General features: G+C 51.0%; 1 protein-coding gene across 2 annotated transcripts; it reads right to left on the bottom strand.

Moving 5' to 3' along the window:
- Positions 1 to 23,669, bottom strand: RBM28 (RNA binding motif protein 28). Of its 2 annotated transcripts, none has more exons than XM_081022776.1 (19): positions 23,513 to 23,669; positions 22,167 to 22,330; positions 19,650 to 19,724; positions 18,484 to 18,559; positions 17,922 to 18,014; positions 16,650 to 16,724; positions 15,678 to 15,798; positions 14,840 to 15,018; positions 14,386 to 14,464; positions 13,023 to 13,132; positions 10,355 to 10,428; positions 10,081 to 10,216; positions 9,735 to 9,799; positions 6,614 to 6,772; positions 5,525 to 5,674; positions 5,256 to 5,330; positions 2,682 to 3,025; positions 1,888 to 1,984; positions 1 to 536 (listed from the first exon to the last, which is right to left on the bottom strand). In XM_081022776.1, exons 1-19 carry the CDS (start codon positions 23,652 to 23,654, stop codon positions 387 to 389), a joined length of 2,364 nt encoding a protein of 787 aa, XP_080878902.1. In that variant the 5' UTR covers positions 23,655 to 23,669; the 3' UTR covers positions 1 to 386. The 2 variants fall into 2 exon arrangements, with proteins under 2 accessions (XP_080878902.1, XP_080878901.1); XM_081022775.1 differs by having other exon boundaries at positions 19,650 to 19,744; positions 22,178 to 22,330.
- Positions 23,670 to 27,369: the final 3,700 nt, after the last annotated feature.

Genomic DNA, 27,369 nt, shown 5'->3' with positions numbered 1-27,369 from the left:
TTTTTAATAAAACTCTTTTATTAAAAAATGTTTGCGATGATAACAACATGGGCCTCTCTTGGTCAGAGATGGCAAAAATATATGGGGCAAATTTTCACCCTGTTCCGCTGGTGTGTGCGTCTCTCCCTGATCCTGGGTCCTGCAAGCGCTTCCCGAAAAATCTGCCCACTAGCCTGGGCCAGCGGGGGGGGGGCACCTTGGGGACCAGACCCCCCCCTCTATGCACCCCTGAAAAGAGAGCTCAGGAGGCTCTTGGCTGCTTCCTTGCACAGTCCAGTAGTCTGAGATGGCAGAGTTGGGGGTGGAGGGGTGGACGCTGCCCTTGCTTGGGCTCAGCCCCAGCCAGCCGTCCCTCCCCCCCCCCCCGGTCTCCCCCAGGGCTTCCCTCAGCCCTCAAACCATTTGCTCCTCCTGGCTGATGCCGAAGCCTTGTTGCTGCCACCGCTGCCCAGGATCTTGCGTTTGTACTGCTCCACCAGCTGCTCAAAGCGGGTCTCCGCCTGGCTGCGCTTCCCCCGAGGTTGCTTCCTGGGCGCCTGCGAGAGGAAGGAGGAGGAGAGCTGCGTCAGGAAGGGGGCGCCCCACGGTTTGGACAGGGAGGTTGGGGGCAGAGGCACTCGGGCAAAGTCGGGGGGCAGGGGAGAGGGGAGGAGCGAGCCGGTGGAAAGCAGCAAAGGAGGTTTGATCTCCGGACCCCCTTCCCCGGGGAGGAGAAATTTGTCCAGCATAACCTTCCTGCAACGCAGCGGGTTGGACTAGATGACCCCGGGGTCCCTCTCCTCTGCAAAATTCTAGGGTTCTGCAAATGGGTCAGAAGACAGGCATATCCACCGGGTTTCCAGAGCTTCTCCGATTTTTGCAGTTTCAGCTCTGGGTTACGGGGATCCATGCGGAAGTTGCCTTGCCCCCTCCCCAAAAAAATCCCATTGGCTGGCTTCATCTTTCAAGCCAGGGATGGGGAACATGGGGCCCTCAGCTGGTTTCAGGAAGGTCAGGGCTGATGGTCAAAACACCCTTCTGAGTGCTGTTTGCAAGGAATAAACGGAGGCAAGCTTCTATCACCTCCTAGAGACCCGTCCATTCACAGAATCGTAGAACTGCCGTCGGAAGGGACCTCGAGGGTCATCTAGTCCAAGGACTGAACCCGCGACCGTGGCATTATCGGCACCAACCACGCTCCAACCAGCTGAGCTAACTGGATTCCATCAGGCATTAAGGGGCTCCTAAAACCCATCACGTGGGACGCGGGTGGTGCTGTGGATTAAACCAGAACCTAGGGCTTGCCGATCAGAAGGTCGGTGGTTCGAATCCCCACGACAGAGTGAGCTCCCGTTGCTCGGTCCCAGCTCCTGCCAACCTAGCAGTTCAAAAGCACTTCAAAAGTGCAAGTACTGCTCTGGCAGGAAGGTAAACGGCGTTTCCATGCGCTGCTCTGGTTCACCAGAAGCGGCTTAGTCATGCCGGCTACATGACCTGGAAGCTGTACGCCGGCTCCCTCGGCCAATAAAGCGAGATGAGCGCCGCAACCCCAGAGTCGGCCACGACTGGACCTAATGGTCAGGGGTCCCTTTACCTTTACCTTAAAACCCATCACACCCTTCTGTTTTATTGTCTTACAGGCCCGGCGGAAGGAGGTTAAATCCTGCAGAGCCCTGGTCTAATGGGACAGACCATTCCAGCAGATCGGAGCCATCACTGAAAAGGCTCTGGCCCTGGTGGAGGATAGTCTGACTTCCTTAGGGCCTGGGACCTCTAAACTATGATTATTCATGGACCTTAAGGTCCTCTGCGGGGCAGACCAGGAGAGGCAGTCCTGTAAATCTTGACCAACCCTTGGCTGTTGGCATGAAAGAGGCCGCCCCCCCCATGTCCCCACAACCGACTGACCTGCTTGGGCCCCTGGCTGATCTTCTCCTGCCTGCGCGTTGGGCCAGAGGGGGCCATCTTCTTTGCGGGGGGCTTCACTCTTCCCTTGTCCCGCTTCCTGCCAAGAGAGAGACGCAGCTCAGCAGACGGAGGGAGAGACCTGGCCACGGCTGCTCTCCCTGATCCGGGGGAGACCCAGGACCCCAGAGGGGGCTGCTGATTCACCCCCCGCCAGGAACACCTTCCCAACTCCCCTCCAGCTCCCTCTCCCCCCCTTCAATGCACACCACACCCCCAGGGAGACAGGCTCTGGGTAGCCCCCTGACCAGACCCTGCCCTGTGAGGATCCTGGAGCGCAGGGGCCAAATGCGCCCCCCCAGAGACCCTCTCCCTCCAGCGCCCTCGCCTGGCTGCAACACATCCCACAACTGGGGTGGCGCTTCTTCCTTGCCCGGAAGGAAAGGGCTGCAAAAACCGCCGCTTTCCAAGTGGCCAGAATGCCCCCCCCCGTGCCAGAACTGCCCCCATTGCTCCGCCCACTTCTCCACCTTGCCCTGCCCCCCACGGGGACATGCCCCCCCCGAAAGGATGCACATGATGGAACATGGCCTTTTCTCTGTGCTCCCTTAGCGGGAAAACTCCTGGAAGCGGGGGGGGGGGGGAGATGGGCAAAGACGGAAGGGAAACTGAGGCAGGGGGCAGGCAGGCGGGTCCTGAGGCCTTGACACAGAGCAGGGGGATGTCTGTGAGTGGTGGAGGCAGCGCCCTGCTCCCCCCCCATAGGCTCATATACTCCCCCCCGTGTCTCCCATTACCTGATCTTGGGCCCCCGTTTGGAGGGCAGAGGCAGGACTTTGCGTCGCTTCCTGCCGTCCGGCAGCTCCACCTGTTCCACTTCCGCCCGCGTCTGGAAACCCGCCCAGGGTACGGCCCCCTCCGCCAGCCGGGGAGCTTCCAGACGCTGCTGCTTGGCTGCCGGGGAGACCCTGGGCTTCTTCTCGGGGGGCTCTGGCGGGTCCTCGTGCCCCTGAGAAGCCCCCTCCGCTTCTTTGGCCTTGGGGGGCTTCTTCTTCCGCCTTCTGGCTGGCTTTTCGGAGGTGCTGGCGTTGGGCTGCTTGCCGGCCGCCTCCTCAGGGGGCTGCTTCTGCCTCAGCTTTTGCTGCACAGGAGAAAAGGGGGGGCAGGGAAGGTTTGTCCCACTGAAGGACCCCAAGGGAGCTCAGCGAGGGAGGGCACCCACTTCTCTTTCAAATACCAAATATCCCCCTCTCCCCCCAGAGCACCCATTATTTTTATTGATTGTAGTTTGGTAACAACGGGGTGAGCTCCCGTTGCTCGGTCCCAGCTCCTGCCAACCTAGCAGTTCGAAAGCATGTCAAGTGCAAGTAGGTCCCGCTCCGGCAGGAAGGTAAACGGCGTTTCCATGCGCTGCTCTGGTTCGCCAGAAGCGGCTTAGTCATGCTGGCCACATGACCCGGAAGCTGTACGCCGGCTCCCTCGGCCAGTAAAGCGAGATGAGCGCCACAACCCCAGAGTCGGCCACGACTGGACCTGATGGTCAGGGGTCCCCTTACCTTTAGTGTTTACTATTACAATGGACGCTCGGGTTGCAAACGTGATCTGTGCGGGATGCAGGCTCGCAACTCGCATCTGCGCACGAGCGGGTTGCGATTCGGCGCTTCTGCGCATGTGTGACTGTCGAAACCTGGAAGTAACCCGTTCCAGTACTTCTGGGTTCCGGCGGTCCGTAACCAGAAAAAACATAACCTGAAGTGGCTGTAACCCGAGGTATGACTGTACAGTATATTATAATGGAATACTGAATATTGCTTTATCTGAGATATGTTGCTTATTTCAAAGTTATGATTCCAGTATGACTTTTTGTACGCTGGATCAGACGTTTGTGATGTTTGCTGCCTATTTTGTTGTTTCCCCAGCTTGTAGACTGCCTCGCGCAAAGTAATATAGAAAGGCGGTATACAAACTGAGAATGAAATGAAATGAAATGAAAATCGTGCATCAGGATCACAGAGCTGTTTGCAATATTCCAAGAATCGTAGAACTGTAGAGTTGGGCGGGACCCCCGAGGGTCATCCAGACCAACCCCCTGCAATGCAGGAATGACAGCCAAAGCATCCCAGACAGATAGCCATCCAGCCTCTGCTTAAAAATAGGGTGGCCATACGTCCGGATACGACCAGGATTCAGCCGTCAGGAACTGCGTCTGAGCGGGAATTTCTTTAATGTCTGGGAAAACCTGGACATTAAATCAACAACTTTTTAGTCCAGATTTTCACTTTCTATTTAAAACCTCCAAGGAAGGAGAGTCCACAACCTCCTTTGCGTGAAAACGGCAATAAAAGCGGCCATGGGCTAATAATTAAACCAATTCCTGACCAGTCAAAAGGTGAAAAAAGAGAGGAGCAACAGGAATTATGATTCAGAAGGAAAATGGAGCGTTTGGTTTCCAGCCACTCAACTCCTCCAAAGACAAAGTGGGAAGGTAAGTTTGGAGGTGCAACTGCAGGACCCCACAAGCAAAGGGGCAGCACGCAGGCTGAGGATGACTCCAGGGGCTAAGCAGAACTTTCCCACCTGCCTGGGGAAACCACTGCAGGGGGGCAGAATGCACAGAGCCCTCTGCCGTGCGGGTCAGGACCTCGGCCCCAATCAGCACCCTATGAGACTTCCCAGGAGGCTGCAAAGCTGGTAAAAGGAAAGGACCCCTGGACGGTTAAGTCCAGTCAAAGGTGACTATGGGGTTGCGGCGCTCATCTCGCTTTCAGGCCGAGGGAGCCGGAGTTTGTCCACAGACAGCTTTCCGGGTCATGTGGCCAGCAGGACTAAACCGCTTCTGGTACAACAGGACAACGTGACGGAAGCCAGAGCGCATGGAAACGCCGTTTACCTTCCTGCCACAGCGGTAAATCTATTTATCTACTTGCGCTGGCATGCTTTCGAACTGCTAGGTTGGCAGGAGCTGGGACAGAGCAACGGGAGCTCACCCCATTGCGGGGATTCGAACCGCCGACCTTCCAATCGGCAAGCCCAAGAGGCTCAGTGTTTTGGACCACAGCGCTACCCGTGTCGCAAAGCTGGACACCCCCAGAGCTGCAAAGGCCTCTTGCCAGGGCTGAGTCCTCACCGGTTCCTCTCCCTGGTGTAGGATTCCCCCTTCGCTTGCCCTCGGCAGCCACTTGCAGTAACGGCGCCTCCTTCTAAGAAGGCCGAGGTCGGAGGAGCATCAGACAGCGATTGCTTCATTGCTGGGGGTTGGACGAGATGAGCCTGGGGGTCCCCCCTCCAACTCTGTGGGGTTCTAGGGTACTTCCTGCTCCTCAGCCAGATGGGTGGAGTATTATTATTATTATTATTATTATTATTCCTACCAGGCTGCGCTGGGCTCGCTGCTCCTTCAGCTTCAACTTCCGGCGGTCCTCCAGGGAGAATTCCACGATGGGACGCTGCGGGGAGAAAGGGCAGCCTGAGAAAACCAGGTGAGTCGGGCCCAATGCTCTCACGGGGGCAGCCAGGTGCCCCAAAGGGAAACTAGCAACGCGCTCCAGAAACTGATATTCTATAGCCCTCTCCCCTGTGAATCTGCCCCACCTCTTTCCGGTGCCCCGTCTGGAAGGAACGGGGAGGGGAGGAACCTTACCTTCTGGTCCCCAAAGACCTGGGGGTTGTTGTTGAGGTGTCGCAAGGCAGCCAGGGCCTGCTCGTGTTCCTGGAACTCCACAAAGGCATAGCCCAGCGACTGGCCCTTCCCCTTCCCGGCGGGCGCCTTCAGGTCCCGCATCACACGGCACTGGAGAGAAAGAGAGAGAGAGACTCGCAGAACTGGAAGGGAACCAAGGGTCATCTAGTCCAACCCGGGTGGATAAAAATCGACGGGTTTTAAAAAAAATAATAATCAGAATTTTTCATTTAAATCAGATTTTTTTTTATTTAAGTTGGATTTTCAAAATAAAATGCTTTTGGAGGAAAAACCTTTCTAAAGATTTTCTATTTAAGTTACATGATAGTCCAAAGGCTATTCATTAGGAAATAAGGATTTATTTTAGGTTTTTCATGTGGGCTAAAACTCAAGTCTGTTTTCTTTTTTTTTTTAAAAAAAAAAGTTTAACCACATCAGTTAACAAGCATGGGTACATATGCTATAATGTTATTGTTTTAGTTAAATAAATTGTTTAAACTGTTATTAGGGAAATGATTATTTTTCTCCTTCCAATAAAGTACAGCAGAAAGTTGCCCAGATATAAACGGTTAACTTATTAAACCTCACAATAATTTCATAATTATCTGTCTATGTGTTTCTTAATAGTACAACCAAACCAGTGGTTTTTGATATAACTGTAATAACTACCCTGAACATTTATTATTCCAAAAATGAAACCTTCGTCTGGTTGTAAATATTAAGATTATACTAGCAGGAACGAGTCTTTCCGTTAAAAAGTCATTTAAATCAAGTCTTACTGACTACTGAATTAAGTCGAGATTTAAATCAATTTGCTTTAAATCAAGTCCACCCTGAGTCCAAGACAGGAATCTCAGCTCAAGCGTCCGTGAGGATGAAGCCAGAAGCTCAACAGGTGGTTCTTGGCAGGAGATCTGAGTGACGGGAGCCGTTTTGTCATTTCATCCCCAGCTTTTCCTCCAGGGTGGCGATGCTGGTTCCCTGCCACCCCTCCCCGCTTAATCCCTGCCACCCCCCTGCGGTGTGGGCTGCGCTGAGAGGCAGGCTCACCTCCTTGAGCCGGACGCCGGGGCTTCCCTTGGCCGCTTGCAGCATCAGCTTCCGGAGCCGGACGTCGTCGACGCCTTTGGGCAGGTTGTGGACGCAGAGCCTGGTCCGAGACACGAAGATGTTCTGGTCCTTCAGCTTGTGACGCTTCAGCTCCTCAAACTGGGGGAGGGAAAAGGAGGGGTCAACACCTCCTTGCGAGGCGGAGCAGGCAGGCAGGATGGCGGGGGGCAAGGGGAGGAAGCCAGCCCACCGCTCTGCCTGGAAGACTCCCCTGCTTCTGCAGGTGATCTCCCGCGTCCTTTGTGTTAGGCAGCAGAGCTATTTCACGGGCTTTTGTTTGATTTGCTCATTGCAAACAGCTGAAGGTCTGTAAATTTTGATAAGAAACCTGGGGGGTTGAATGAATTTTTATTGCAACTGCATACAGGGCAGCTGTCTACCAGCTCCATCTGGGACGCAGGATGAGACCCTACCTGCCCGCAGACTGTCTCGCCAGAGTGGTGCATGCTCTGGTTATCTCCCGCTTGGACTACTGCCATGCGCTCTCCATGGGGCTACCTTTGAAGGTGACCTGGAAACTACACCTAATCCAGAATGCGGAAGCTAGACTGGTGACTGGGAGCGGCCGCCAAGACCACATAACACCACTGGTCTGGAAAGACCTACATTGGCTCCCAGTACATTTCCGAGCACAATTCAAAGTGTTGGTGCTGACCTTGAAAGCCCTACACGGCCTCAGCCCAGTATACCTGAAGGAGCGTCTCCACCCCCATCGTTCTGCCCAGACACTGAGGTCCAGTGCAGAGGACCTCTCTGCTAGAAGTGAGGTTACAGGGAAGCAGGCACAGGGCCTTTTCGGTAGTGGAACCCGCCCTGGAAATAGACAACTATCTGACTTTTAGAAGACATCTGAAGGCAGCCCTGTTTGGAAAAGTTTTTAATGTTTGAAGTTTTAGTGTGTTTTTAATATTCTGTTGGGAGCCGCCCAGAGTGGCTGGGGAAACCCAGACAGATGGGATCGGTATAAATATTAAATTATTATTATTCTTTCACAGAATCACAGAACTGCCAGGTGGGAAGGGATCCCTGACGATCATCTATTCTGACCCCCTGCGATGCAGGAACTGCAGATCTCTCAAGCAGCACCTCGTCCCGCACCCCAACTCTGAGCTCGGCTGCAGGAGTTCATGTGCCCGTTACTTCACAACAGGATTCCTGCAATGCGCTCTATGTGGGGCTTCCTTCGCGCTTGAGCCAGAAGCTGCAGTGCGTGCAGGATGCTGCAGCCAATTGCTGACGGACACCTTGCCGATTTTCTACCGGGCCAAGTTACTGTTAGCGTGCAAAGCCCTCAAGGACCTGGGACCACGAGATCGCCTTGCCCCATAGACAATCTCTGGACCACTTCTTGGAGTGTGGCAGCATCTACACTTTGGAACTCCCTGCCAATTGATATCAGGTACCAAACACTTTCCAGCGCCTGCTCAAAACATTTGTGTTTAGAGGAGCTCACCCAGATGTTTAGAAAGTGTGCGGGGATTTTGATTTGTTTTAGTCTGTTATCTAGTGGCCGTAACTTTCTGTATGTTGCAAACTTTTCTAGACTTCTATTGTTTTGGAAAATTGCTTCGCGGCTTGTTGTTTTTTTTACACTCAAACAGCGTGTGAGTCATAAAATTCGTATGCCGTTTGAGTGTTAAAAAAAAACGCCACTCAAAGCGGTTAAAAAAAGGATAAAACAATAAAATCAAGAACTGTTTAAAGCATACAAAAGTTTAAAATAGTTTTTTAAAAATTTAACTCCCGTCAACTTCCTAAGCAACTGGGCAGGTTTTCCTAAACAAGAATGGTTTCAGCAGTAGCTGAAAAGAAGACAGTGAAGTCGCCTTCTGCGTCTCAACAGGCAAGGAGTTCCAGAGTTGTAAGTTCTGCCACAAATGCAGAACAAGTATCATGTGGGAAATAAACAGGAAAAAAGAAAGAAAGAGAGAGAGAGATTCGGCAAAATTTTTGGCTCTCCACAACTACACAACGATGTCCTCTTGCTACGTGGAGAGTCTGGGGCCTCAGGGGAGCCCTGTGTGCGAGGGGCAGGGATTCATAAGCAGCAGAGGGATCCTGTCCATCAGAGAAAGGCTAGATCAGGGGTCAGCAAACTTTTTCAGCAGGGGGCCGGCCCACTGTCCCTCAGACCTTGGGGGGGGGCCGGACTATATTTTTTTGGCGGTGGAAATGAACAAATTCCTACGCCCCATAAATAACCCAGAGATGCATTTTAAATAAAAGCTCACATTCTACTCATGTAAAAACACGCTGATTCTCGGACCGTCTGCGGGCCAGATTGAGAAGGCGATTGGGCCGCATCCGGCCCCCGGGCCTTAGTTGGCCTACCCATGGGCTAGATTCAGCAGACCCCCCTTGACCTGGCCCAGCAGGGGTTTTCTGGCATCCTTAAGGAGGGAAAGCTTGGAGCCATGTCTAGCTTCTAGGCCAAACTTTCTCAGCCTTGGGTGCCCAGATGTTGGCCTACAACTCCCATCAGCCCTTGCAAGCAGGACCAGTGGTCAGAGATGATAGGAGTTGTAATCCCAAGCTTGAGAAAGGCTGGGCTAGACACAGACACCCAGTAGTGATGTATGAAAGTGAGTGCTGGACCATAAAGAAGGCTGATCGCCGAAGAATGGATGCTTTTGAATTCTGGTGCTGGAGGAGACTCTTGAGAGTCCCATGGACTGCAAGAACATCAAACCTCTCCATTCTTAAGGAAATCAGCCCTGAGTGCTCACTGGAAGGACAGATCCTGAAGCTGAGGCTCCAATACTTTGGCCATCTCATGAGAAGAGAAGACTCCCTGGAAAAGACCCTGATGTTGGGAAAGATGGAGGGCACAAGGAGAAGGGGACGACAGAGGATGAGATGGTGGGACAGTGTTCTCGAAGCTACCAGCATGACTTTGACCAAACTGCGGGGGCAGTGGAAGACAGGAGGGCCTGGCGTGCTCTGGTCCAGGGGTCACAAAGAGGCGGACACGACTAAACAACTAAACAACAACAACAACAGACACAGACACACACACATAGAGAGAGAGAGAGAGAGAGAGAGAGAGAGAGAGAGAACTTACCCGTGCCCTCTTGGCCAGGTCAGCATCGCTCATCCCCTCGGCAGCTTTTGTGCCAGCACGGATCACTGCAGAGGAAAGAGGAGCATTGAAAAGCAGGACAGAATCACAGACTGGGAAGGGACCCTCACAGGTCATCTAGCCCAACCCCTTGCAATGCAGGAATCGCGGCTAAAGAACCCTGACACAAGGCCACCCAACCTCTGCTTAAAAACCTCCAAGGAAGGAGAGCCTGCCGCCACCTCAAGCCCCTTCCACATGGGAATGAACGCGCCCCCGTCGCCCTGCACACAAGGCAAGGTGAGCCCAGGTGAATCCAGCCCCGCCCAGCCGCCTCCTTCGCACTCACGGCCTTCGCGCGCCAGGTACAAGTTCCGGGTGCCGGTGGGTTTCTTCGTCTTCTGGCTCCGCAGCTGCTGGGCTTCCTCCCGGCTGACGGCCAGGTCCACTCGCAGGCGGCGGCCCCCCAGGTGCAGCCCCCCGCCCTTCCGGGGAGAAGGAGAGACAGTGAGAGGCAGGGAGGCAAGGAAGGGGCACCCACGGGCGCTGCCAGAGACAGGCCGAGCCAGCCCCGGTGGAGGCAGGAGAAACTACCACGTTCCCACCCCGCCGGAAACTCTCACCTCGCTCTCATCCTGAGCCACTTGAAGGCACTTCTGGGCAGCTTCCTGGGACAGGAACTGGGCAAAGGCACAGCCTGGTGGTGGGATTTGGGGGAGTGGGGAGGAGAGAGGCATGTTTAGGAAGCTGTCTTACAGTGACCCATGGCATCCTAGAATTGTAGACTTGGGAGGGACCTCAAGGAATGCAGGAATCTCAGCTAAACAAATACAGTCATAGGTAAAGGGACCCCTAACCGTTAGGTTCAGTCACAGACGACTCTGGGGTTGCAGCGCTCATCTCGCTTTACTGGCCGAGGGAGCCGGCGTACAGTTTCCAGATCATGTGGCCAGTGTGACTAAGCTGCTTCTGGTGAACCAGAGCAGCGCACAGAAATGCCGTTTACCTTCCCGCCGGAGTGGTACCTATTTATCTACTTGCACTTTGACATGCTTTTGAACTGCTATGTAGGCAGGAGCTGGGACCGAGCAACGGGAGCTCACCCTGTTGCGGGGATTTGAACCACCAACCTTCTGATCGGCAAGCCCTAGGCTCTGTGGTTTAACCCACAGCACTACCCGTGTCCCTTAATACAGTCATACCTCGGGTTAAACCACTTTAGGCTGCGTTTTTCCAGGTTGCATCCTGCGGTGACCCGGAAGTACCACAAAGGGTTACTTTCAGGTTTCGCCGCTCGCACATGCGCAGATGTTCAAAATGATGTCATACGCATGCGCAGAAGTGGCAAATTGCAACCAGCGTACATGCAGACGTGAGTTGCTTTCTTTTCAGGTTGCAAACAGTCCTCCGGAACGGATCCCGTTCACAATCGGGGTACCACTGTACCTTGTTACACAGATGCAATAGTTACAGCATACAGTGGACGCTCGGGTTGCGAATGTGATCCGTGTGGGATGCACATTCACAACCCACAGTGGCGCGTCTGCGCAAGCACGGGTTGTGATTTGGCGCTTCTGTACACAGCGCGATTTAGTGCTTCTGCGCATGCGCGACCGCCAAAACTCAGGAGTAACCCGTTCTGGTACTTCCGGGTTTCGGCGCGTCCGTAACCTGAAAAAACTCAACCTGAAGCGGCTGTAACCCGAGGTATGACTGTATAGAGTGCGACAGGCTGCGTGGTCATGTTTGTAACAAATGTCTTTACTAGTTCCTTCCTATCATACGAATCAAGTCCAGGATGAACAACTTATACAATCCTTAAGCAAGGTATATAACCTATTTAATTAAATCCAAGGCAGATATATTTCTTCCTTTCTTCATACATTCTTCTTTGAGTTCATATATTACACAGTCCTTGAATGTGGTTAAGGAAAGGTACCCGGAATGTCACGGGCAATACAGCTGATGAGGTTGGCAACATGGGTAGCAGACACAGGCAGGCTGGCTCAGGAAGCTGGGTAGGGGAGAGGGCAGAACAAGGTTTCTGGATATTTCCTTGTTTCACCCCAAAGGGCTTCCTCAGCCGTTAATAAAGGTAAAGGTAAAGGGACCCCTGACCATTAGGTCCTGTCATGGCCAACTCTGGGGTTGCGGCGCTCATCTCACTTTATTGGCCAAGGGAGCCAGCGTACAGCTTCCGGGTCATGTGGCCAGCATGACTAAGCCGCTTCTGGCGTACCAGAGCAGCGCACGGAAACACCGTTTACCTTCCCGCCGGAGTAGTACCTATTTATCTACTTGCATTTTGACATGGTTTCGAACTGCTAGGTTGGCAGGAGCAGGGACCGAGCAACGGGAGCTCACCCCGTCGCGGGGATTCAAACCACTGACCTTCTGATCGGCAAGTCCTAGATCTGTGGTTTAACCCACAGCGCCACCCGTGTCCCTTTTCAGCTGTTAATAGTTCTACATAATATAAATATGAACGCTTAATAATAATAATAACAATAATAATTTATTATTTATACCCTGCCCACCTGGCTGGGTTTCCCCAGCCACTCTTGGCGGCTTCCAACAGAATATTAAAATACAATAATATATTAAACATTAAAAGCAAATACAAGGTTTAATATTTGATATGTGGAAACCAGAAATATAAATCTGTCACATCGTGACTAAAAACAGAGTTCATACATTATTAAGCATTATCAAACATTAGAAGATACAGAGGCTGTACATACCATCGAAGTGTGTAACAGATTACGTAAGCAATGATTCTTGGACAGTTCTCAATAGTAACGGCCAAGAAAGGAAGAAATATATCTGCGTTGGATTTAATTAAATAGGCATCTCAGCTAAAGCATCCCTGACAGATGTCCGCCCAGCCTCTGCTTAAAAACCTCCCAGGAAGGAGAGGCCATTATTTGGCACACGCTCAATTTCCACACCTTTTCTAATACCAGAAAATTACCCCCTCAGTGCTGTATAGTTCATGATAGTACTGGCCTCTTATATAAAACAAAGTTATTGTGCAAATGTGTTCTTGGCAAAAATAAAGGTCAAAATAAGGAGAATGATGCAACCCCCAACAATGTTTATGTAAACAGATATAATACAGACACCCCCTGAAGGACAAAAAAAGAGATATTTTTTAGTTGCTACTTTTGAGGCGGGATCTGAACTCAGGTCTCTGAGGACTCCCTCGCCCCCCTCGCCTAATACAAAATTACTCTGGCTCAGTCTGCCCCCCTCCCCTCCAACCCCCCCCCCCCCGGGTCTCACCCCCGTTACCTTTGGAGTGCTCCGTGTCCGGGTGAAGAACGATCCGCACGTACTTCAGATCTCCAAACTGCTCCAGCAGCTCCCCCAGCTCCTCCTCCTCGCTGTCGAAGGACAAATTCCTAGGGGGGGGAGCAGAGGGCACATGAAGATGCGCCCCACACCCAGGGACGACAAGAGCGGGTTTGGATCCCGGGGGAAAAACATGTCCGGGGGCCCCCAGCAAAAAGTCTTTGCACGGGATAACAAACAACAACATGCTTTTGATTTCGTGATAATGATAAATATGAAAATATTATTGTTGTTGTTTATTGAATTTACTGTATTTTTCGCTCCACAAGACACACCTAGTTTTTAGAGGGGGAATGCAAGGAGGAAAATATTCTTTAAAGGGAGCTCTGCGCAGAGCCTGTATGCATCCCAGGCTCTGCTCCGTGCTCCCTTTCAGGAGCTCCTCAGGGAAAAGCCCCCAAGAGGCTCTTTAAAGGGATTGCGGCTATTGCGGGCTTTTCCAGGAGATGGAGTCCCTTCCTCCACCTCCCGCAAAAGCCAGCAAGAGCCGCGCGAAGCCTCCTCAGGGCAGCAGGATGAAGGCTCCCCGTGCCCTGAAGCGGCTTCACGTGGCTAAGCCAGAAGCTAGAACAGCAAGAGGGAGCACTGCGCAGCGATCCCTCTTGCTGTTCTGGCTTCTGGGATAGCTGCGCAGCCTGCATTCGCTCCATAAGACGCACACACCTTTCCCCTTACTTTTTAGGAGGGGAAAAATGCGTCATATAGAGCGAAAAATACGGTGTATATACCACCCTATACCCAGAGGTCTCGGGGCAGTATGCAGAAAAGATCAACAAAAAACCCACAATATTTATATGATCAAAATAAAAGCAACAACCCAATAACACCCTTTTTACCTGTTGAGAATATTAAGATCTGAAGGGCTAGTATCAACAACAGAAGCACTCACATGATTGCTGCTGAACGAACCTGACACTTGTTAAACTTGTGTTGATTTTTAGGAAAATATAAATATTTGCACCTGTTGAGAATGTTAAGATCCTAAGGGTTAGCATCAATGATATTCCAACCCCCTGCGATGCAGAATGTTAAACAATATACTGATGCATGGAATGACCCCATCCCGTTTTTCCTTCCTTCCCGTATGGTATTACATATGTCTACAGATAGATATTTTGCTGTGAGTCACTTGGAGACGTTCAGATGACAAGCAGCTAGTAAGCTTAAAAAGTAGTAAGGAGAAACAGCCATGAATGTACGCTGGAGCAGGGTTCTCTAAGCCCCGTAAGGATGCAGAAGGAGCAGGGCAGCCGCCTCCTGGCTTCTCTCCCAAGGCGATGCTGAGCCCACGGCCTTCGCCCACCTGATGAAGACGGTCCTTCCTTCGGTGACGTCTGATGGGAGCTTCTGGACTTTTTTCCGCTTCGAAGGGACGCCAGCTTCTGGAAGGGGAGCAGACCGGGGAGAGGGAAATCAAAGAGCAGGCCACAGAATGGTTGGGAGGGACCCCGAAGGTCATCCAGTCCAACCCTCTGCAATGCAGGAATCTTTGGTGCATATTATTATGATACCGCTCTCACTGGGCAAGGTGGCAGTGCCCAGTCTCCAAAGACCAAGGCGGAGGAGGGCCAAGTTCCCAGCAGAAGCCATGAAATTTCACAGAGCAGCTGGCAGCTTTCAGAAAGAGGAATGCTGGGTTGAAATTGATTTTTTAACCAGACCCAACAGGTCTCTCCTGGCACTCCTGTGAGGCGCCAGCTTTTTAAGGGTTTGCCTCCTGTCCTGGAATCCAACCCCTCAGAAACTGCAAAACTAACCTTCTTCATCTTCCTCGTCATCTTCTTCTTCTTCCTCCTCCTCTTCATCAGAGCTCATGGCTTTGCCAGGCTCCCCCTCTTCCTCATCCGAGTCCTGCGTCTCTTGCTCTTCTTCTTCTTCTTCTTCCTCCTCCTCCTCCTCGCTACCTGCAGACGGTGGAGCGACCTGCTCAAAGTACCTGTCCAAGAAATCATGCAAGGAAAGAGCCGTCAGAAGCAGGCAGCTGAACTCTGCTCCCAAAGGGCTTAATTCTGGGGTTCTGGAATCTCAGAGCTGGCTGGATTTAGGCAGAGGAAGCAGGCCAGAGGCAGCCCTGCCGCTTCCTGCTGGCAGAGAGAGAGCAGGGATTTGGTGTTGGGATGCGTCCAAGGAAATGGGGGCAATTGGCAGGGCCCGGCTGGCAGCGGGGCGAACTCCGGTCCTTGGTTCTGCATCAAACTGCGACTCAGAGCTTCAGAAGCCTTCCAGAAGCTGAGCATGCAAGCCACCAGAGATAAGAACTCTTTGCAATGGAAGGGCAGAGAGGCATATGTAAAGCGTATTTACAAGCATTTTATTCAGCATCAGGACAAAGGAAAAACATGTCTGCTCCCCTTCGTGTCCAAGCAAAAAGCATAAGCAAAAGCTATACACAACGGAAGTTCCCAGCAGGCTGTGCTGGAATGTAAACAGGCATGTGGCATATAACAACTCCACATCTCTGTTCCTCTTAGGGTGGAACGGAACATCAATATCCTAACACACAGAGGGCGGCTTAGTGTGCCTCCGCTCCGATCCACACGTCAGCAGCAGAGTGAGTCCGTCCCGGGTCCTCTGGAGCAAGCCCCGTGCGCTTACCTGCCCTGCCTCGCTGGCTCAGCAGGCTCTGAACTTTCATCTTCCAGATTGTCATCATCGTCGCCAGCCTCAGTTGTGTCCGCTTGCTGGGCCTGGCTTGGCTTCTTCTTCTCCTCGACCCCTGGTTGGGGGAGAGAGGCAAAGAAGCAGGAGGGTGAGACGCCTCTGCCCAGTTTCTCTCAAGGAAGAAGCCCATTTCTAGCTTCACCCATTAATCCTGGCAAATCTCGCCCTTGCTGAGTCCTGCTTGCTGGCTTCCCATAATAGGCACCCGGTTGGTCCCTGGGAGAACGGGAGGTTGGAGTAGATGGGCCCCCTTTGGCCTGATCCAGAGGGGGCATCGTGGGTTCTCGCGAAAAGCCATGCCAGGGAGGTCCCCGCGGCCAGATGCCAAACGGGCCACAGAACAAAGAAACGGGAGTCCAAAGGAAGGAGCCACACCTGCAAAGCCTCAACTGGGCAGGAATTTTAGAGTTGGAACAGGAGGAGGAGGCTGTCATTTCAGCTTGTCTAAAGTCGTAAATTATTGCCGTTATTTTTTCAATGATGATTTTATTCTTTTATCCGCTTTGATTTTATTTTTTTTAAAAAGAATCAAAGAGTGCTTACATGTTATGAATAATAATAATAATTTGTTATTTCTACCCCACCCATCTGGCTGGATTTCCCCAGCCACTCTGTGCAGCTTCCCACAAAAGATTAAAAATACATTTATGAAATGAATAAGCAAGAGGGCACTCCCCTTCCAGGCTTGCTGGGCAGGGAGGGAGGCCTGTTGCTTCTGAAGGTCAGCTCTGCTCTCAGAACCAGACAGTCTCACACAGGCAATTGCCTGGCTGAAAAGACTCCGGACAAATATTCTCAATCTCCCCCTGCCACTCTCAGCCAGTTGGCCTGAGGTCAAGATCGGCCCCTTCACCCGCCACTCAACAGCACACACAGAGCAAGGCCACCTGCCCTGGAGCCACTCACCTGCGGGAGATGTTGCTGCCTGCATCGCTTGGTACTTCTCCCGGGCCACGGCCCAGTCCACGGCCACCGGACGCTCTGCGGAGGGAAAGGGAAGCTTTGAGGCTGGCTTGGCAAGGGGGCAGCGCAGCTACAAATCCCAGGGACCGAAATCCCATTCATAAGAACTCAACTGTTTATAGTGTGGCAGCCCCTACCCTCTGGAACTCCCTGCCTCCTGACACCAGACTTCGCTGTACAATTTTTGGCACCTGCTAAAACTGTTTAGACAGGCCTGTCCAGATGCTTAGAAAATGGAGGTAATTTTAATCCGTTTTAGTATTTCAACTTTCCTATGTTTTAAAGGAGGGTTGCAATCCCCATGCCAAAAAATTTTCATCTTTCATATTTTTTGTAAACCACTTTGAGGGCTCCCTCCCAATCAAGCGGTGTGCAAATTTTTTGAGATAAAAAGTCATGGTGCCTGTGCATGTGCAGAGGAGAGCCGAAGTCCGTCAGCCCCACTGCCTGAACACCCCTGCATATTCAACTCTCCTGCGGATGTTCCAGCATTCCCAGCACAAGAGGACCAGCAAGAGTCGGGGAGTGGGGAGAGGGTCAGACTAGGACCTGGGAGACCAGGGTTCAAATCCCTTCCGCTTGGCCATGAAGCTGGCTGGGTGTGACTTTGGGCCAGTTGCTGAATCTCAGCCTGACCTACCTCACAGGGTTGTTGTGGGGGTTCAGTGAGGAGGGAGAGAAGCACGGGTGCCGCCTCAAGCTCCTTGCAGAAAGAGGTGGGATATCAAGAGCAATAGATGAACAAGTATTATCTCGCCGGACCCTCCGCACAGGCAGCTCCCATCCGACATAAACTCACAGTAAAGGTAAAGGGACCCCTGACCATTAGGTCCAGTGGTGGACGACTCTGGGGTTGTGGCGCTCATCTCGCTTTACTGGCCGAGGGAGCCGGCGTACAGCTTCCGGGTCATGTGGCCAGCAGGACTAAGCCGCTTCTGGCGAAACCAGAGCAGCGCATGGAAACGCTGTTTACCTTCCTGCTGGAGTGGTACCTATTTATCTACTTGCACTTTGACGTGCTTTCGAACTGCTAGATTGGCAGGAGCACGGACCGAGCAACGGGAGCTCACCCCGTCGTGGGGATTCGAACTGCCGACCTTCTGATCGGCAAGTCCTAGGCTCTGTGGTTTAACCCACAGCGCCACCCGCGTCCCTATAAACACCCAGATCGGACCTCAAATCACCTGGCTCCTTCTAAGAAAGCGCCAGACTCACCCTTGATCTCCTTCATGTTCATCCCCTTCAGGGCCTTCCCTGCTTCCAGGACGTTCTTGAACTGCACAAAGGCAAAGCCACGCATCTTTCCATCTGGAAGCGACAGGAAAGCAACTTAATTCTGACTATTTTTTAAAAATATTTGTAGCCTGCGCATGGGATTCCACTTATAGGGAGACAAGAGGAGCAGCCAGAGCCATAACCAAGAAGCCAGGTGGGACTTCATTCTTCAGCTGAAGACGGCAGACAGCAGAAACATGAACCAGCCAGTGCTCCTATCTCTGATGTGTGGAATTCTAGTTCCAAAGGGGAGCGCAGTGATCCATGAATGGCTCAGGATAATCCAGGACTGGTGTGCAGTTTAAATGGAATGCTACCTTCCTCCTTTAAGAGGTCTTTAAGCAGAGGCTTGACAACCATATGTCAGGAGTGCTCTGATGGTGTTTCCTGCTTGGCAGGGGGTTGGACTCGATGGCCCTTGTGGTCTCTTCCAACTCTATGATTCTATGATTCCTCCAGTAGCGCCCCACCAGCCCTTTCCCACCAGGTCACCTGGCCATACCTGGTTTCTTGGGGATGGTAGTTTCCAGCACTGTGCCAAACTGAGAGAAGGCAGCCTTCAGGTCATCTTCTGTGCACTAAGGAGAGCAGAAACGAGACCAATGGCAGAAGTCATCACAGTGCATGGTGTATTTTTCAAAAACCCCAAGTCTTAGGAAGGATCTGGGCTGCTGCTCCAATGTTCTGTGAGCAGACTGTGCTCTCTATGGGAAATCCAAAAGGGGGGCTTGGGGCTCCTATTACTGCTCCATTAAATGGAGCACTCAGCTGTGATTTACACCAAATTACACAAAACAAATGAAATACCGTGAAAATCCCTGAAACGAGAAGTAATCGACTAGAAATATTATCTTACAGAAATAAACTAAATAATAAAAATCAAAAAGTTTAAGGAAAAAATTAGAAAAATCTAGAATTGAACAAAGCCTTAACGGGATGCCGGCTACAAACCTCGTTTCACTGAACTATTCAGTTTCCTCAGAAGGAAATACAGAAATCATAAACCTTAAATGACCAAATTCAAAGAAAGGCGGTAAAACTCCCCAAAATTCTGAAGTGTTATAATCCTAGCTCGACCCAGGTGAAGCAAATAGCAGTAACAAAGGATTGAGGACTCGAAGGTGCAGTTTCTAAAACTGAGTTTACAAAAAAGGTTTGAAAACCTAAATAGCAAGTTTTAGACACAGCCCAACTTGAAGAAAGCCAAGCACAGTAATAGAGTTGAGGATTCAGCTGTGAAAATTTTAGTATTGCCTTTACAAAAAGGTTTAAAAAACCTAAATGGCACAAATTCAAAGAAAGGAATACCAGATAAGCTGTTTTAGATTTTAAACAAACTCAAGAACAGGGCTGAAGCGCTCCCACGGTCTAGATGTTACTGCTGATGTTAAAGACTGATTTAGACCAAAAAGCTGCTAAGAAATGGACAGCTGGATGGCCATCTCTCGGGGAGTTGGACTAGATGACCCTGGGGTGTCCTTCCAAGTCTACGATTCTGCGAAACAGCATTATGTCAGTGCTCTGAATCTCATGCAGGAGTGCAGTGAAACAGTAACCCTGCCAGTCCACTTTTAACGGCCTCGTTCCAAGAAAAGAATGGGGGTGGCTCAGAAAGAGAACCCCAGCCCCATCAAAGAAGCAGGCGACTCCCCTGCCTTCAGCTCGTACCTTGAAGCTCAGATTACGAATGATCAGCCTGGCTTTCTTTGAGGCTCCTTTTGCCTTTGGGGGCTTCTTCCCTCGCTGGGGGGCCTCAGAGGCACCTGGAACCAAAGCAAATGGGACACAGCAATGACACACTAAGAACACAGCGGAGGAATCATCACTAGGCACAAGTGCTGATGTGCTCAGGTCACACCCACAAGCATCCCATGGGCCCAAGCATCTGGTTGGCCACTCTGAGAACAGGGGGCTGGACTGGACGGGTCTGGGGTCTGCAAGGAGCATGGACTGTAAGAGGACTGAGCTTGCTTCTATCTTAAGGCCACGTCTCTCTTACAGAGTCAGCACGAAGGTGGGTGAAAAGGGGGAAGGAAGTATGGAAAGCGTGAGGGGTTTTGACTAGCAATGCTGCTTCCCTGTGTTCGCCCCACAAAGCTGCTACTTCTCCTTCTCCTTCTCCTTCTTCTTAATTGGATTTGTACACCGCCCTATACCCAGAGGTCTCAGGGTGGTTCACAAACAAAATCATAATATATAAAATCAAATTAAAAACAAGAACCCAATAAAAGAAACCCAAAAGAGCCACATTCTAAAAGGGCATTGGATGTCAATCAGATCAACCAGAGGCTTGGTTAAAAAGGAACGTTTTTGCCTGGTGCATAAAGGTGTGTAATGAAGGCGCCAGGTGAACTTCCCTGGGGAGAGCATTCCACAGATGGGGAGCCACTGCAGAGAAGGCCCCGTTCTCGTGTTGCCACCCGCCGGACCTCTCAAGGAGGAGGCACACGAAGGAGGGCCTCAGAAGATTATCTCAGGGTCTGGGTAGGTTCATATGGAAAGAGGCAGTCCTTGAGATATTTAAGAGAGTCTGTGTACTGGTCCAGTAAACGCTTCCGCTGCGCCACCAGCAACAGCTCTCTTTGCAGAGCATTAATTAAGTCCAGTGCAGAGATTCTTGTTGCAGTACAAGCTTCAAAGTCTCAGCAGCAAAGAAATAACGACACAGGGAAGCCTGTCTTTCCAAAGACAGGTTTATTGCAGAAAGATAACAGAAACACCTCCGGAGCTTTCAGACATTTTTGCTTCACGCCCCCACAGGCAGAGAAAACAAACACTCTTTATATACTGAGCAACTTAACAACTTAACGAGCTTGACTACTTAAAGTCACATGACATTGCTAACTTGCCAGCGTCTTAGGTTTCACACCCTAACAGTATTGAGGTCCTGAGCCGTTTATTTATTGTGGTTCCTTATTAACCAGGTGTGAGAACCTTGCCATACCTACAAAAGACATTAACTTCTGTACGTAAGCTGAACAGTCTATGGATCAGCTCAGAAGAGTCTGGCTGGTGGGGGTCTTCTCCACCCCAACTGCCTTGTCTTGCTCAACAGGGTCTTGAGCAGCTGGAAGGATTATTTTTTTCTTCTGCAATTGGATGTGACCCCCTTTGGTCTGATCCAGCAGCCAGGCTCTTCTGATGTGCTCACGAGAACCTCCTGTCAAAAGCCCGGGAGACGCAGCCGAAGAACCCTACCACCATGCCTGGAGCAGCCGTGTTGGTCTGCCGTAGTCGAAACCAAATAAAAAAATTCCTTCCAGTAGCACCTCAGAGACCAACTAAGTTTGTTATTGGTATGAGCTTCTGTGTGCATGAACACTTTTTCAGATACCTGTGCATGCACACTTCTTCTTCAGGTATCTGAAGAAGTGTTCATGCACACAGAAGCTCATACCAATAACAAACTTAGTTGGTCTCTGAGGTGCTACTGGAAGGAATTTTTTTATTTTGTTTGGAGCTGGAGAGAAACTCCAGCAGACAAGGCATCTTCTCCCTTTACAAGCAGCCGGGCAGGACAGGCAAAGTGTGAAGGCAAGGAATAATCGGCTCCTCTGCCAGCTCCGCCAGCAGTCCTCCTCTTCATACATATAGGCCAGATTTGTATTTTAACAACTTGCCTGGTAGCCACAGCTGTCTAGGAATCCCATACAGGCCATTAAGTGGCAGTGAATGGACCCTTCCATCCCTCCTCGGCCTGCCAGCTCACCTGGTTGCTCTGCTGGTTGGGGGGTGGGGGAGTCAATTCCTTCACAGCCAGCATAGGAAACAAGCAGGTTATTGGAGGAGAGGCAGGTGACTGCATCCCTCCTACCTCAGTCCGCCTGACAGGAATCCCTTTTCTTTTCCCCATGCCTGGACTTCCCTGCTGGCTGCAGAGGCAGTTTGTTCGACTGCAGAGGTATAACTGGGAATGTCTTGGTCTCTAAGGTGCTACTGGACAATTTTTCATTTTTTTAATTTATTGGTAATGTCTTGAAATTGTGTACTGTAAGGAAATCAAAGCCCATCTTCTGGACTGTGAGAACATGTCAGAAAGGGTGCTGGAAGCCTCAAAGGCAGCGCAGGGTCACGTGGGACCAAAGACAAGCCTCTTCAGTTTTTCTAACTGTGCTCAGCAAAACTGGCGCTAAGTGTCAACAGCAGTGCACAGAAAATCCTGGCACCCCACAAAAAAAAAAAGACCTTGAACTTACCTTCTTTCTTCTTTCCTTTCTGCCGTGGCTTTGGATTAGCAAGGGCTACCGTGATCTTGCGTTTCCCAAAGTCAGTGATCTCCTGGATGGCTCTCTGAGCATCTTCCGGCAAGGAGAAAGTGACAAAGCCAAACCCACGACAGGTTTTCTTGCCTATCCAACAGATTTAAAGGCATATTAATATTATTATGACGGGCTAAGCTTATTAAACTCATTTTCTTGCTGCAAGGAACTCAAGGTGTCTTTCCAAATAATAATAATAATAAAAAAAAAACATAGAGCAAAGGTCAGCAACTTGGCTAGGGAACAAATATCACATATAAGATAGGGAAAGCCATGTCACTCCACCCACCCTGTAATTCAAGAAAAAGGCTTGGGGTGGCGGTTAGGTAGATAACCGGAACCATACAAAATACTTTAAGCATAGATTCATACGAAGAAAGATGTGACATTTGAAGGAGATGCCACTGCAACCTTATGCCAACTGGCTCTACAGTGGTACCTCTACTTACGAACGTGATCCGTAGTGCTGCTACTGCGCATTCATGAAGTGTGATATGGCACTTCTGCGTCTGCATGTGCAGCAAACACGGAAGTAAACACTTTCCCACGTTCGTAATCTGAAAAGCTGCAATGTGCAGCACAGCCAAGAAAGACGCCTTGTTGGGGAGGCTCATTCTGGTGCCAGGTGGACTCCGTGATGCACAGGTGGTCCTGACTGGTGGTGGTGCCAGTGGTTAATAATAATAATAATAATAATAATCAGTGCTTTTTTCTGGGGGGGAGACGCAGGGGTCACGAATAGTGTCCTCCAAGCTACCAGCATGAGATTGACCAAACTGCGGGAGGCAGTGGAAGACAGGAGGGTCTGGCGTGCTCTGGTCCAGGGGGTCACGAAGAGGCGGACACCACTAAATGACTCCACAACAACAACTGCCAGGAAAGATGCCTTGTTGGGGGGGGGGGCTCATTCTGGTGCCAGGTGGGCTCCATGATCCAGTGATAGTACTGACTGGTGGTGCTGCTGACAGTGGTTAATAATAATAATAATGTTTTTTCTGGAGTGACACCGGGGTGCACGTACCCCTCAACATTTTGTGAATTTAAGTTTGGCCTCATTGAGAGGCAGTATTTCAAGAGGAATAGGAAAATGAGAGTAACCCCAAAGCACTGCCTAGAACAAGGGCCCCCCCGGGGTCATCTAGCCCAGCCCCCCAGCCCCCCCCCTCAGAGGAAGGGCGGGGGTGGGGCTGCCCCTGGTGGGCCGCAGGGGGGGGGTGGAAGCGCCCCTTCCCTCCCTCCCGCCCGGCCTCCCCCCCCCCCGTCCCCGCTCACCGGGCTCCGTCACGGCCACCGCCCTCCGCACCGGCCCCGCCCGGCCGAACTCCCTCTCCAGCTCGGCGGCGCAGGCCGAGGGCGGCAGGCCCCGAACCAGCACCGTCCGACCGGCGCCCGCCGTCGCCTTCGCCGCCGCCATGGCCCGCCGACCGCCCTCCCCTCGCCCAGCACGTTAGGCCAGCCTGGGCGCCGCCATCTTGGCTCCGCCGCTGAAAAGGGCCCGGCCGGAAACGCGGCCCGGCGCGCGAGAGTTCCTACCGGAAGAGGGGTGGGCGCGGAGGGAGAGCGCCCTCTGCCGGAGAGGAGGAGGCGAGACAGGTTGCTGGTCTCTCTGCGCACGCGCAGAGGCCCCTGTGTCCTGGGAACGCGCCGCGCGCGCCCCCGCTTCGCCTGGCAAGCGACGTGCACGCGCGTTTTATTTAAATTGTTGCAATAACTGCCTTTGGGCGGGGAAAAAAAGAATTTCCAGTGTTTGGTGGCATGGAAGAGGGAGGAAGCTTGTGCTCTCCTGCTCTGGGTGGTAGGACTCGAACTCAGGGCTTCAAGTTGCAAGCAAGGAGATGCCGACTAAATAGCCCGGAAAAAAACTTTCCGACAGTAAAAGCTGTTTGGCAGTGGAACAGTCTCCCTCAAGAGGTGGTGGGATCTCCTTCCTTGGAAGTATTTAAAGAGAAGTTGGATGGCCATCGGCAGGCCAGATTTCGGCTGGATGAGGCCCTAAGCTATTGAAAGTCATGGGGCCCTTGATATGTCCAGCTGTCCTTTGTCAACAACAAATGGTCGCTGTTTTTTGCGTTGAATATATGCTATGGACCTAATGGGTATCTCAAGCGCATAACAAAATATGTATTTTATCAAAGTAATTGTTGAAAAGTCCATGCAGAATGTAGGCACCCTATATATAGAAAGGAGCAAACCAGGGATATTTGAGGGAGCAGGTGGGGCCCATGACTTACATCATAGGAGCCTACACAACACAAAACACAGTTGCTGTGTGTAGGTTTTATTTTATTTGTTTTTTATCTTATATTTTGGAAATGTACATCCAGTTTGTTTTTCCTTTAATTTTTTTATTGGGGGGGGGCTGAGACAGACCTGAAATGTGCCTTTATTTCCTCCCTTTTTTCTTCTTGCTTCCTTCAGCCTTTTAGGAATTATCGGTACGGAGATCCCAAATGACCAGAGGAAACTGTTCCTGTCTGCGACAACAGCCGCCCAGATGCTATTAGCCCAGAGATGGAAGGAAGAAACACTCCCAACCAGAGAAGAATGGCAAATCCAGTGGATGGACTCTGCCGAAATGGCAAAATTAACTGGGAAGCTCAGAAGCAAGAAGACAAGAAATTTTAAAAAGAGAATGGGAAATGTTCACGATGCAAAATCATTGTAAACAGGTCAAAACATTAGCAGGATTTTAAACACACTTGTAATTTAACAGAATGCACAGATGATTTAGGAAGATGAAGAAATGGAGAAGTATTAATACACAGTTGAAAATAGACTCAATAGGACCACGGAAGGGATGGGGGGGCGGGAGGAGTCAGGAGATTCAGAGTAAATTCAATATTTGGATTTAGAATTGTTTTCGATTTTGGAAAATCAAATAAAAAATTATTTCACACACACACACAGAATGCAAACTTGCTGGAGACGGGCTGCTGAGGTTTCTTGTGCTTGGCTAGGAATGGGATTCGACTGCAGGCAGGCAGCTGCTCTGCCTCTCCAGGGAGAGAGGGGGCCGGGTTCTCCCTCACCCCCATAATTAAAACTAATCGCTTGGCCCCTCGAGAACTGCTCTGGCTTCAGTCGGAGGGCGAAAGGAGGCCCAGAGGGATTTCTGTTTCCAGGGAGCTCAGGGCAAGGCAGGCTCATCCCTGGGGAGGCAGCAGGGGCCCAGCGCATTCTGCAAGAGGTTTGCCTCTCTCTCTCCGGGACGTGAAATTCTGGGATGGAGGCTGGAGCCTCACTGGGCAGAGTTTCAGAAAAAGTTGCTGCATCTCTTTTCAATCAACCTGGCATGGTTTTATTGCATCTGCAACATCTGTCGGTAGAAATGTGGTCCTCGGCCTCCGAGGACACGCCGAGATTTGTGGAATGGGTGGCACTGTGGGTTAAATCACAGAGCCTAGGACTTGCCGATCAGAAGGTCAGTGGTTCGAATCCCCGTGACGGGGTGAGCTCCCATTGCTCTGTCCCTGCTCCTGCCAGCCTAGCAGTTCGAAAGCACGTCAAAGTGCAAGTAGATAAATAGGTACCACTCCGGCGGGAAGGTAAACGGCGTTTCCGTGTGCTGCTCTGGTTCGCCAGAAGCGTCTTAGTCATGCTGGCCACATGACCTGGAAGCTGTACGCCACCTCCCTCGGCCAGTAAAGCGAGATGAGCGCCGCAACCCCAGAGTCGGCCACGACTGGACCTAATGGTCAGGGGTCCCTTTACCTTTACCTTTACCTTTACCTTTGTATGACTTAAAATTGAATGTAACTAAAGAGACACTGGGTACTTCTGGTGGGAGAGTTGTAAAAAATAAATCAGTGTTTAGGAAAGCTTTTAATATCTGATGAATTATTGTTCAGTGGTACCTCAGGTTACATACGCTTCAGGTTACAGCCTCCGCTAACCCAGAAATAGTACCTCGGGGTAAGAACTTTGCTTCACGATGAGAACAGAAATCACGCGGCGGCAGCAGGAGGCCCCATTAGCTAAAGTGGTGCTTCAGGTTAAGAACAGTTTCAGGTTAAGAACAGACCTCCAGATTGAATTAAGTTCTTAAACCAAGATACCACTGCATTTTAATGTTTTGTTGTGAATTATTGTATTTTAATGTTTTGTTGGAAGCTGCCCAGAGTGGCTGGGGAAGCCCAGCCAGATGGGTGGGGTGTAAATAAATTATTATAAATTATTATTATTATTATTATTATTATTATCATCATCATCATTATATGAATCACTGTTTATGGCTGAGATATATTGCAAATAAAGAAAAACACCATTTGTTTTATATTGCTTTATGCAGACCGCTTAGTGTGTTTTTCGTTGATTGATTATGTGAAATAAATACAGGCCAGACTTTGATGAGCTGCAGGGAGACGTTTGGGGGCAAGGGGGCAGCGGCTGCAAATGGCGAGGAATGAGCCTTCTATCGCAGCCTCTGGTGGGAGGGGAGCGTGGCCGCTGTGGCTGGGAGCTCCAGATAGCCTGTCTTCCCATGTCAAGCACACGGCAGCTGTCAATCCTTGAGGTTGCAAAGGAATTGAGGATCCGGGTGCAAAGGATCCTTCCTCTCCAAGGAACAGGTGGAAAAAGTCTCTCTCTCCCCCCCCCCCAGCCAAGACTGGTCCCTGCTGATCAAAAGGGCAAAGCAGGAATCCTCCCGGTCAGCCGGTTTAACCTCCTTGCCAGCCTCCTGCAGCTGCTCTGGGGTGCTTAGTCATTGAAATGGAGAGCTGGGGGCCACCTCTGCCTTGGATGAAAGCAAGACAGCTGCACACAGACCCCCACAAAGCCATCCCCTTGCGTCCCTGAGGAATTTCCCCTTCTGTTATGTACTGAGTTGAATAGGATCCAAAAGGCAGCAGTCTGATTGGTCCTAGAACAATAGGGTCCAGAATGCAGCAGTCTGATTGGTCCACAGGAGCCACCCAATCCAGCTCCAGGTGGAAGTGAATCCGCAACATGATTGGCCTACAGGTGAATCCCGGAATTTGCCAATCACGTGGGGCCCATTATGTAAATAATGTATATAAAGCAGACATTCTGGGGGAACGTCCATTCCTCCTCACCACTATGAGCTGAATAAAGAGCATGAAATCCACTCTCGATTCTGAGTATAAGTCACCTTTTTTGGGCAAATCTTT

Source organism: Podarcis pityusensis (genome assembly GCF_964106645.2).
Source record: "Podarcis pityusensis genome assembly, chromosome: 10".
NCBI lineage: Eukaryota > Metazoa > Chordata > Lepidosauria > Squamata > Lacertidae > Podarcis > Podarcis pityusensis.
Note: the sequence above shows the minus strand (reverse complement) of the source record. Positions and strands in the feature narration are given on the sequence as shown.